Source organism: Cynocephalus volans, chromosome 8, assembly GCF_027409185.1.
Source record: "Cynocephalus volans isolate mCynVol1 chromosome 8, mCynVol1.pri, whole genome shotgun sequence".
Classification (NCBI taxonomy): Eukaryota; Metazoa; Chordata; class Mammalia; order Dermoptera; family Cynocephalidae; genus Cynocephalus; species Cynocephalus volans.
In genome coordinates this window covers 52,721,898-52,734,847 of record NC_084467.1, presented here as the reverse complement: position 1 = coordinate 52,734,847, position 12,950 = coordinate 52,721,898, and the positions used below count along the sequence as shown (strand labels likewise).

The window sequence follows — 12,950 nt, the reverse complement described above, 5'->3', positions numbered from 1 at the left end:
CTTTCTCATTGTTTCCTCCTAACAGCTAAACATCACTGTGGTGACACTTTTAAATTAATACAGTAACCTGGTTATTAAAAAAAAAAAAATACTGCAACCTTATTTTTTTTTTAAAAAAAAACTGTTTTAGAGGATATATTTGAACACAACACATAAGTAGAACATTTTAACAAAAAATGTCTACACTAAAAAATGTAATGGACATCATAGGAATGCATTCAGCTTGAGACAGTGTCAACACATTATGCAAAGGATATCACTAGACAGTTGTTCGAAATAAAGTAAAACCATATTTTAACCGCAAAGAACAATATAAGCACAATTCATTTTCAGAACAAAAAAGAAAAAGTTTCAAAACAAATTTTCTAAAAATAAAGCATAAAGTAAGGTTTGGCTAACTCTTTTCTTTAGAAAATATTCAATACTACAGCATTTTAAATGAAGGTCTATTTTCAAAACTATGTTTTACCCCCCAAATTTTAGGAATATATTGGTGACATAAAATTAGGTATATTTGTTCTTTGAAAATCTTATATCTTGCCTGTGTCTTTCAGAGAGGTAATGGGACACAATAAGGGAAAGATTTCAGTTTAAAAAGAGAGGGGAAATTATTTCATTTGTATTTATTTAGCCAAGAGAGTAGGGACAAGCTTTTGTCTTCTTTATAGGAACTTCAGCTCACAGCAAATCATTCAAATAGGGAATAAATTTACTAAATACCTTGGGTGCTTCAAGTATTATAGATGAATTTATATCATGAGTTGTTCCTGAAAATTCAGTCTTGTCTTCATTATTGCTTGAATGTAAAATATAACAATTTTCTTCTTTATCATCTTCCTGAAAATATAAACCACTTTTATAATCAAGAAAATACCTTAGTTTCAAACTCTCTTCAGATGAATTCTCATCTTTCCACTAAGTCGAAATACACAATAAAATTTATGCAAATTGTTTCATTGGAACAAACTTTCTTTAATAGTTAAAAAGAAAGCCATATTCAGGTCAGAGCTTCTCAGACTTTTTTTTTTTTTTTTTTTTTAATATTCCTTAAAGAAAAATCGTTTTCCCAGGAACAGACCTTTTATATATAGCTAAGTACTAAGCACAGGTTTAAGCACTTTAAATACATTTAAATACTCTAAGAAGTAGGTGCTCTGATTGACCCTATTTTATCAATGAGTAAAAGGGGGTACAGTAATTTACCCAACGTTACACATCCAGAATTTGAACCCTGGCTGTCTGGCTCTAGAACCTGTGTGCTCAATTACCATGCCATGCAATCCCCATCTTACAGATGATCAAGGTGAGGTTAAATAACTGGCCCAAGGACACACAGCCTTGTAAACCAGAGAGCTAAGCAAAAACCAACAGCTGCCTGGCTCAGGAGTTCTACTGTTAGTTCTGTCCTGTTAGTTCTAAAGATACAATGCAGTTTTTAAAGTCAGTTCATTAATTTTTTGATCTGGTATATTTGTTTGTAGAAAAGAAGATAAATCATATTCATAATTAAGATAAAAATGTATAACATAAATTATACTATATAGATATATAACATATATCTATATAATACAAGGCAATAAAAATAATTTTCTTCTCATAATTTTTATATATTCATAGTTCTTCTGCCCCAACCTGATTTTGGATCTTCTTATTCATATTCCCTATCCCCACTTCTGCTGTGGACTGAGTAGATGCTCAGTAAACATTAGTAGATAAGTGGCCACCAGTTGTATTATTAAGAGATAGGCAGAGACCTCAGAGAAGATCCATGCCTGGTTCTTTGAATCACTATTTATAGCTTATGCACAGTTTTACTAAAAGAACCCAGATGTTAAAGAAAGAATTACTTAGTGCTTGAAAAAAAAGTCTTGAAATTGACCTTTCTCTCAATCCCTTTACCGGCCTCTCACTCCTAAGTATCCTGGCAGCCTTGGGCTCAATGAGGAAAACATGAGCAAAGTTCCACCCCATAATTATTATGTTCCAAAACACTCTCAGAGTAATGTTCCAGTGTCCTGAGGTTTCTGCAGCTCTCCCTCCACCAGAACAGCACAGAAATCCACACCCAGCTAGTACTAAGTCCCCTTTTTTTTTACGCTGCCTAAGACTTCCTAAAACTACTTTAAGGTAAGGGTTGTGCTGTTTAAGTTCTATAGGACATAAATAGTTTGAAATTTCCCCATGCAGCCACCATAATCTGGCAAATAATCATGAGGAAAAATCTAGACAAAGTTCCTGCTACAACCCAAAGTACCAAGAAGATGAGGTCCCATAAAAATATTAATAGATTTCTCCTCTTCAATTTACCCAAAAATCTAACCGAGCACCTCATGGCATCATCTGGGCTATGACAACATCCACACCAAACACAAAAAAAGTCAAGAACTTAATTTAGCTATGGGCTACATTCCATTTTGAAAAGTTTAATCTGGGGCCGAGCCCGTGGCGCACTTGGTAGAGTGCGGCGCTGGGAGCGCTGCGACGCTCCCGCCGCGGGTTCGGATCCTATATAGGACTGGCCCGTGCACTCACTCACTGGCTGAGTGCCGGTCACGAAAAAGGACAAAAAAAAAAAGAAAAGTTTAATCTGTCTGCTAAATGTAATCCACATGCATTTTTATGCATAATACATGAATAATAAAAAAGTAATACATGAAGGCCACATTGAGGCTTCCCAGTGCAAAAATAATACGTGTAATACATGAATCTAGCCATACATGAACATATCTATCCTTAACAATATGTTCATCTATCTATACATATATATGAAACACCTGTAGTATGTTATTCATGTAGTATGGCAATATATTTCAGATGAGATCAGGAGTATTCAGGGTGGTATGGCCAAAGACAGTGTTAATATATTTCACAGAATAAAAAGAATTTAAAAGTTAAGAAGGAACTTAGGGGTTCTTTAATACTGTCCTGTCTTTTCAGAAATGAAAAACATAGGCTTAGAGAAGAAAAAGTGGACTTATTGATCAAATTACTAGTACAATGTTTCTCAAGGTACAAAATTCTGCATCAGAATTACATAGGTGACTCACTGAAGAGGCAGATTCCTGAATAGCACATCAGAATTACTGAGGGTAGGAACAGCATTTTAGCCATCTCCCAGGTGATTCTTGTTTTTGTTTCTTTCTTTCTTTTTTTTTTTTTTTTTAAGCGACCTGTGATGGGATCGTAACCCTTGGCTTGGTGTTGCCCGCACCGCGCTCAGCCAGTGAGCGCACTGGCCATCCCTATATAGGATCCGAACCCACGGCCTCGGCGCTCCCAGCGCCGCACTCACCCAAGTGAGCCACGGGGTCGGCCCTCTCCCTGGTGATTCTTATGTTTATTACATACCTTTAAGTTTGAAACCCACTGGGCTAACTCAAAGCATAGCTAGAAACAGAGCCCAGGTTTCCTGAAATCCAGTCCAGCAATCTATTACAACCAAGCTATCTGTTTCAGACACGCTGCACATAAACTAAACAATTGACAACATAAGAAAACAGGAATATATAGCATTGTGACTAAGAACACAGGGTTTGAAGCTGCCCTACTGAGTTCATATTCCAGCTCTGCTCCTTATTAGTTATATGACCTTGGATAAATTATTTAATTCTCTGTGCCTCAACTGACTCATCTGTAACGAAGATAACAAAAACAGTACCTCTTAAAGTTGCTGTGAGGATTAAATTAGCTAATATACATAAAAGGCTTAAAATACTGACTGACACATACTAAGCATGCAATAATATTTTTAAACTAGCTGAAATTTTGCATTGGGGATCTCAACAGCAGCATAACTGTAATGTAGCCTTCAGTCATAAATAGTAACCTGACCTAGTACATAACATTAGGCAATAAGATGATTTCAAGATGGCTTGGCTGTATAGGAGTACTTGTTGCTAGGGATTACAAGGCATTCTGATGGTCAGAAAATCATAATAAAATCTCACTGCCATACGGTTAAAATGATATGGTTAACTGGATTTCAACTAATCATGCCATCTCAAATCCTTCCCAAATTAAAGTTTAAATGCATAAATACTTATTTTAATTTACGTATAAGGGATGTGATGAGAACTTACAAGTCCATGCTAAAAGCATGAAGATGAAAACAGTAGTAAAAGTGGTAGTAATAGGACTAGTAATATTAGCAGCTAACATTTACATAATAATGTGCTATGCACTTAATGAATATAATTTTCTTTAATTCTCAAAATCCTATGAGGTAGACATTATTTTTTCTGATTTTGTACGTCAAGGATTTTAAGAAACTCATTCAAGTTCATGCACATAGTAAGCAGTAGAATAGGGGCTCAAGGCCAAGTGTATTTGTCTCCAAAATCCACATTCTTAACTACTGCACTATTATCATTTCCTATATTACCAAATTCAACACTTACCACCAAAGGCTTACAGATGCCAAGGCATACGGTGCCTGGTGGCACAGCTTTCAACACTTCCACAGCTTCAGCAAGTGTGGTGTTGTCCAAACAGTGTTCATTGACTGAGACCAGGCGGTCTCCAGGTAACAGCTCTCCACTTCTTTCGGCTACACCATCTGCTACCAGGGAGCGGATTACAATCACTGATCTTGTAGGATCTAAAGGGTCCTACGAATTAAGCAAAGAAGAAATATGAGTCAACTCTCTGAGAACAAATATGCATCCTTAAGACAGTTTATATTTACTCACAAATTTCATTTGACTGTTTACTTCATGTGTCCACCATGTTTGATAATAGTCTTCCAAAGACTAGATGAAAGTCTTCCAATTTCAAAATAAATTAAAATATTACTCTACACATCCACATAAATATCAGCTTGTATCAAGGTGAAGATACAACCCTAATGATTTCAATTGCATTCTGAGTGCTCAATACATGTAAATTTATTTTTTAAACTTCCGGTGACTGACATTTTGTTGGACCACAGGAGGTCTGGGAACGGTTGGGCAAGATTCTCTAACATTCTCAAGCATAGTCATGCTATGAATCAAAGACAAGCCCATCTATTTCTTCTCTTGGGCCACAAGTACGCTCCAAGAGAAGCATACTAGGTAGGGGAAGTGATACCCCATTCTTATGCATTCACCAGTACAGAATCCTCCTACAAAACCACTTAAGTTCAGCAAAGACATGCAAACCATGGAATAATCCACTGCATTAAAAAAGTATATTTAAAAGTAATATAACCTAAAATTATGACATGGTATAGGCGCCTCTAGGTCAGAACTATTCCAATACATAGAAAATGAATATGAATTCATGAACAAGCCAAGTGCAAGTCTCTTTCATCCATCGGGAGGGCCCCATATTTCCTTTCATTAAGTACTGAAGATTACTTTTTTTTTTTTTTTTTTTTTGTCGTCTTTTTTCGTGACCGGCACTCAGCTAGTGAGTGCACCGGCCATTCCTATATAGGATCCGAACCCGCGGCGGGAGTGTCGCCGCGCTCCCAGCGCCGCACTCTCCCGAGTGCGCCACGGGCTCGGCCCCTGAAGATTACTTTGACATTCAATAAATACATTTGGTTAATAAAAACCAATTTATAACTCCCATTTTATTCAACAATCTGATACACAGCACTGATTATGTGTCGAGCCTGACAATCATTGATTCATCTAATTCTTGGAACTCCAGGAATATAGGTGCATTTATTGCCTATATTTTACAGAAAAGAAAACTGAGGCTCAGAAAGGTAAAAAAAACAAAAAACAAAACTAGCCAATATCACCAAGCTGGTAAGTGGCAGAGCCAGTATTCAACCAGGCATTCTGGCTCTCATGTCCTTTCTATGGACCACCATGCAAGGCTGCTTGCTGCAATCATAATATCGGTCAGAAGAAACTGGAAATAAAGACATAGTACTATTACTACACCTCAAACTTAGCAAAATAATTAAATCCCACTCACAGCAGCATTTGCTTTGGTTTGTTTACCTTGCTCCTATTGTTTCATTATGCACATACTATTCCACAAAGACAAAATGTAGTAACATGAAATTCTACTACAGCTAATTTCATTAAACCCTTCCTGAGAAAGCAGAGAACTGCCAGGTTTTGTGTTAGAATTACAAAACTTTGGAATTAGCAACGTAAGAATTTGCCAAGCTCCAGGCTATGTCTGTTTGAAGTGACTGATGGTTCTTCTGAAGTTTTCTGATCCAGTTTCTATACCTCTGTGTTTCAGACATCAGGGTTCATTTTCAAAGTACTGCATGAAATCCTAACTAAATATGCCATATTTAAATGAACAAAGGCTATACAGCTAATGCCTTGAAAAACGCCTTCAAACATAACATCTTGCTTTCTTCAACTAACCTTGCCTTTCTACCTCCAAGTCAAGGGACTCTTGTTAATTTCCTTACATGCTCTGATGTATAACACCACATATTTATGAAGAGAATAAAAAGGATAAAACAATCATGGGAACTCACTAATAAAGTCCATAGTTTTAAACTATAATTGCACCAATATTTTCAAGTAGAGGGAGCTATTGCACAGGAAGAGAACAGAAGAGAACCAAAATATACAGTGGGATATCAGCAGGCAATCAGTTCAGTAATATAAAAGAGCTGTCTATTTTGTCACTGGCAACCATGAATCACAACACACTTTTCATTCTGAAATATGAAACCATTACATTTTAAGTTTGACACACTAATAAATAAGCTGTACAATTATATCCTTCATTTAGGTTGTCAGTTTTTGATGAAAGGCTTTTTTATTGGGGGGAAGGGAAACTACATAGTATCTTATTCCTCTCATGAAACACACAGAAAGCTGCTAGCATTACTTCATATTAATAATTACTAACCCTTCTTAGAGAAAACTACAACAGTAAAATTTACCAAAAGCAAATAAATGATTTCACTAAGTTGGTTGTGAGCAATCTCTGTAGCTTCATATAACGCCAAATCAAAAAGTATTATTTTTAACCCTAATAGGTGAACAGGTTTTCAAAATGCAACCAGTTGAAATTATAACTAGAAACATTTCAAAGGAAGACTTACCAAGAAATAAGGGAAATACAGTTCTTTCCTAGAAAAATCAATAGATTTCTCTTATTGTAGAAAAGTCATCGTGAGCACTTAAACAAAGTACAGTCTTTAGACCTCAAACTAGTGCCAGGTGTGCTTGCTTACTAAAATCTACACAGGTTTAGACCTCTAGTTCTTCTAAACTCTAAATCTAATCTACCGTCCCTTTTCCTGAAGGAGAGAACCCAGAGGCAGTTTCTTTGTAACTTGAAGGGAAAAAAGAAAACAAAACCACCCACCTCCGGAGATGCCCCACTATGTATAATCACTACTTGATTTTCTGTGATGACTTCTGACTATATGATTTCCCACATAGCTGAGTGAAGTCACTTTAATGAGTAACAGTCATTTCCTTTGATGGCCATCACATGTAGCCCTATGGAAAAACAGCTGCTGCTGCTACTACTACCAGGGCAGCAGCTATTCTTGATGCTTTGCTGCATAAAAAATTTACGCTCAATAGCCAGCCTGACTCAGGCTGCTTCTCATGAGAAAGGTCCAGTTTCTGAAAATACAGTCCATAATATCATAAACATGTTATATCAAACAAAATGTTACAAAGATATTTCTCAAGACCCCTACTCAACCTCTCGCCCCCCCCAAGTCTATTTTTAAAGTCTCCATTGGTTTTTATGACCTTTTATCATAATTTTTAAATCTCGAATACTTCTTTTGGTAAACAGCACTGCAAGGAACATTGTGTTGAAAAATCAAGATGTTGCTTTAGACTAAATAGCCAACAGAGGGCACTGAAGACCAATCATAGAACGTATCCACTACACAAGCCATTCTCTTCTAAAGGAAATCTTTTCTCTTTATTCAAAAGCTTAACATTATCATACAGACTGTAATGGTGTCCCATATGTTTGCTTCAAGTTAACCATTTACGAAAGTTGTTCCCTACAGCTCTTAAAAATATTATCAAGCTCCTATATTCAAGAACAGCAAACTTTCATCACAATAATAAATCAGAAGAAAAGAGAGCTGACCTGAATTCTACTCACCACTCAGCTAGGAAATCCTGGTAACCCACCTAACTGCTCTGTTACGTAAGTGAATAAAATCACAGTACCTGCCTAGAGAAAAATGGATATAAGGATTTTTGAGGTCTTGCGAAGTGATGCTGATGTTTGATATTCATTATAAACACAGGACGTTTCAATGCTGGGAGGAATCCGAGCTGCCAGGCTCCTCTCCTGCAGTCCCTCAGCAGCATCAGCACACACGAAGCGTGCACTTGCTCGCCTCACCGTCCTCTGGGTTGCTCACTGAGGCATGCCAATCTGATCTTCTGTCTCTTCTATCTAATCCTTCCTCTCCACTTCCACTGCCACTATCTTGGTTCAGCTTCTCACTACTTTTAGCCTGGGCAACTGCTACAGTTTGTCGATAGGTCTACCTGTTTCTAATCTTGTCTCCATCTGTCCATTTTCTACAGAGATAACAGAATAATGGTCTTTAAAAATAAAAATGCAATCATAATTCCTTCTCTGCTTAAAATACCTCAGTGACACCCACTGCTTGTAGGATAAAGTCCTAACTCCTTTATCCTTCATGGAGAAATTCCTTAAGATTCGCAGTTCTGTCTCCTCTTGCTCTCCCCACATGTACCACTGCCTGCCCCCATGTTGGGAAAATATAAGAAAATGGTCAGGGCCCCTCAGATGTGGAGAATCTTGGTGAGCATTTGATATAAATATGCATGTGCACCCAGGTGTTCCTTGGTTATTGTCTAATGTAATTGCTCATGTGCACCCAGGTGTCCTGGGTTATGACTTAAGTATAAAGGATGAGTGGCTCTGATCCATGGTGCCTCCTGCCCCCGGGGGGGGGAGGGGGGGGCGCACAGGGAGGCCGCTACTGCTGCTGGAGGCTGTTGCTACAAGCTATTGCTGCCAAGTTCCCCAGGACCCTCCGGGAAGCCACTGCTGCTGCTGTTGCTGCTGAGGACTGAGCTCGTGTCATCTGCCAACAGCTGCCAGGATCTTTCCCAATTACCTGGCATGGACCTGCATGGGAGGGGGTCTGGTGACCCAGCCTGGCATGTGAGGAGTCTGGTGACCCAGTCTGTACAATGGGTTTGAAAGGTCTGAGCCCTAGCCCTGACAATACAAATGGAAACTTAGTATAACTAAAATAACAAAACATTTTGGCTTTAATTATGATTTGCCTTACTCGACAACTGGCTTAGTCATGTAGCTTTACACCCCATTTGCTCCACATCTTGCCCCAACAATACAGAACTATTGAAACTCAGGTACTGGGAATGCTTCAGCATGCTATGAGACATCATGCAAACCAGATTCCCTCTGCCTGGAATGCTTTCCTCGACCCATGGCCACTTGCCCACGTTTTTGCAACCACAGCCAGCTCACGTGTTTCCTCCAACGAGAAGCTTTCCCTGATTGCCAAGGAAGAAGCAAGCACTTCCTACTCTGTGACATCCCTAAATCTAAAAAAATCTTCCATTATAGCATTTGTCATATTTTCCTTACTATCCCTGACCTAGGATTAGATAGGTCTTCCTGTTAGATAGGTTCACAGCACCTTGCGTTTTCCCTATCATAAGACTTTTGACATTTTGCTGAAATTACTTTAATGGTCTTCCTCCTAAAAATAAGCTTCATGAGAGCAACAACGTGTTTGTTTTTTTTTGCTGCTTTATCTCCAGGGCCTACGAGAGTGCCTGTCACATAGAAAACATGGAAGAGTAGTTGAAACATTCCATGACAATGTACTTAATTTTTTCTCCCCTCACTGGACTATAAGTACACCAAAAGCAAAGGCCACATCCCACCATCTATGAACAACATCTATTAACACAGAGCTCTTGCCATACCAGGCACTGTCCTAAGAATCTGAATTTTACTTATTTGAACCCATTTACTCCTCACACCACCATGAGGTAGATACCATTACTATCCCCACTTCCCAGATTGGCAAACTAAGAAAGAGAAAAATTAAATAACCTAGCCAAAGCACATAGTTGGTAAATGGCAAAGCCAGAATTTAAGCCAACTAGTTAAACTTCAGAATTTATGCTTTTAATCACTAAGTGATGCTGCTCCTCTACCTTAAGGTAAATATTTGCTAAATAATTGAATGTTGAAAGAAGAGAAATCTGTTAGAAGATATATTTATCATCTTTCCAAAGTGTATAAAGTTGAGTCCCTTAAATATTCACAGTTGGCTGCTAGAGTTTATATTTCTGTACCCAGCACATGGAAAAATTAGAGAGCACAGAATGTGCAGCATGGCTGCATGCACAGGTAAAACATGTGTTTGTTTACCAAATTTTAACTTGCACTTACTTTCTCAAGAACCCATTCATTTGATGAGCATAAGAACACCTTTACATGAATAGATGCAAACATGTGACAATCATTATGCTCAAATGGATGGAATTCAAAGTTTCTGAAGTGTCTATAAAATGTATTATATGAATATTTGTGTACACTCCCACAGATCAAAGAAATCAGATTTCACATAAACTAAAGCAGATGGCAGAGGCATCACCTGAGACAGGAGGAGGTTCAGTTTGAAATGTGGGTTCTGCTATTGACAGAGATACAAACTAGAAGATGTGGGGAGCTCTAGCCACAAAGTTGCTCCAAAACCTACACTACAAATATAAGCAAGCAACTTTGGCAAACTCAGTGGAAAAGTATGAAGCAGAAAATGTTATAGAAAAAGGAGACAGAAGGAATTAACAAGAAGAAAAGTAGTCACACTGAGTAAACTGGCAAACCCATCAGTAAGAGGCACTTTCAAAAACAAGAGGAATACGAGATATACACCGAGGACTGTTCTGACATTTAACATCTGTATGCTTTGCAGTATTACTCCATGAAAAAAAAAAAAAAATCAGGGTATAACAATGACTAACCTATATTCAAAATAAAGAATAACTTTTGGATTTGTCTGGTTTTTATTCAAACTTTTAAAACCATTAAGAAATAGAACAGGAATTTAGGGAACACATAGCAGGATTACAGAGATGAACCATCATTTATTTCAGATTAAAATTTGTCTACAAATTCCTTTACCTTTGATAATTTTGACACTCATTGTCAACTGGGTATATTAAGATACTAAGTTGGCCTACTACACTCACAAGAGGAAATATGGTTAATTCATGCGGTCTTAACTTTGTCATTAAACTTCTGTGCTGTGTTGTATAGCTCAAAGTACCAAGATACCTGCTTTCCAGCTGTACTACACAATTTCTTCATCAAGGATGAAATGACTCTAAGAAAGGACTACTAAAAAAACTTCTATCAACTCTGAAATGGAAAGCACTCTATAAATGAAAAAGAAACAATCTACCAAGCAATGAATTTAACGCTATAGTATACATTATTACAGAATTAAGCTTTAAGCTTCATTCAACAAATATTTGTGTGAGGAAGTATGTTTCAAAAATAATTTCAAATCTCTACTTACATTAATTTCTGGGCATTATGGAGAATTAACTATACCATATTTGTTAAGAGAATTGTTCCAATTCAATAATGGCAAACAGAGAGAAAACTGAAAATAGCAAGTAGCCACATATTAGCTTCTTGAAGAGTATACTCTTAAATGTGGCCATTATTATTGAATTAAGGAGTACTAAGTTAAAATCTAAGTAAATGAACAGTTAAATAAAATTTCAAAATAACATCTTAAGGAAGTTGCTAAAATGGAGAATACAGAAGGAAACCATTGAAGGTTTTTTTCTCTTTTGTATTTCTTTTTTTATTAACATATTCATTATTACAAATTGTAATTATTCTTTATGTCCCTTACCCAACCAATCACTCCCTAGCCCCCCTTTCACCTCCCTCCGTCTCTAGTATCCTTAGGTTTGTTCTCTACTTCTGAAAGTTCAACATATTATTGTGGTTCCTTCCTTCCCTCCCTTCCTTCTTCCCTCTTTCCTTCTCTCTTAGTACCCAGCTATGAGTGAGGACATGCAGTACTTCTCTTTCTGTCTGGTTTATTTCACTTAACATAATTTTCTCCAGGCTCATCCATGTTGCTGCAAATGGCAGAATTTCATTCTTTTTTATGGCTGAGTGAGTAGTATTCCATTGTGTGTATATACCACACTTTCCTTATCCAGTAGTCTGCCAATGGACATTTAGGTTGGTTCCATATTTTGTCTATTATAAATAGATCTGTGATGAACAGCAGCTATTCCTGGAATAGGAATGCAGGTATCCCTTCAACATGATGATTTCCATTCTTTTGGATATATACCCAGTAGTGGGATTGCTGGATCAAAAGGTAGCTCTATCTGTAGTTATCTGAGAAACCTCCCTACTGTTTTCCATAATGGCTGTACTAATTTACAGTCCCATCAACAGTGTAGAAAGAGTTCTCCTTTCCCAGCATCATTGCCAGCACTTGTTATTCTCAGTCTTTTTAACAATGGCCAGTCTAACTGGGGTAAAATGATATCTCAATGTGGTTTTGATTTGCATTTCCCTGATAATTAGTGATGTTGAGCAGTTTTTCATGTACCTATTGGCCATTTGTATGCTTTCCTTTGAAAAATGTATATTCCTTCCTTTGCCCATTTTTTAATTGGATTATTTGTTATTTTTACTGTGAAATTGTTTGAGTTCCTTATATATTCTGGATATTAATCTCTTGTTGGATGTATAGTTTGCAAATATTTTCTCCCATTCTATAGGTTATCTTTCCACTCTGTTATTTCCCTTGCTGTGCAGAAGCTTTGTAGTTTTTGATATAATCCCATTTGTTTATTTTTTCTTTTCTTGCTTGTGCTTTTGGGGTCTTATTCATAAAGTCTTTGCGCAGTCCTACTTCCCTAAGTGTTTCCCCTATGGCTTTTTTTTTTAGTAATTTTATGGGGAAACCATTGAGTTTAAAAGGGAGTTGGCTAACAATTTTATTCTGGAGATAGGCAAAA

At 37.1% G+C, this 12,950-nt stretch overlaps 1 protein-coding gene across 4 annotated transcripts in view; it reads right to left on the bottom strand.

The window, feature by feature from the left end:
• PATJ (PATJ crumbs cell polarity complex component) overlaps window positions 1–12,950 on the bottom strand; it is a 369,539-nt gene that overhangs the window by 242,652 nt on the left and 113,937 nt on the right. For all 4 annotated transcript variants that reach the window (XM_063103640.1, XM_063103641.1, XM_063103642.1 and 1 more), the window contains exons 18-19: window positions 4,398–4,607; window positions 721–837 (exon numbers count right to left, since the gene is read on the bottom strand). In XM_063103640.1, the coding sequence (XP_062959710.1) occupies window positions 721–837; window positions 4,398–4,607 (327 nt within the window). The remainder of the gene's footprint in view (window positions 1–720; window positions 838–4,397; window positions 4,608–12,950) is intronic.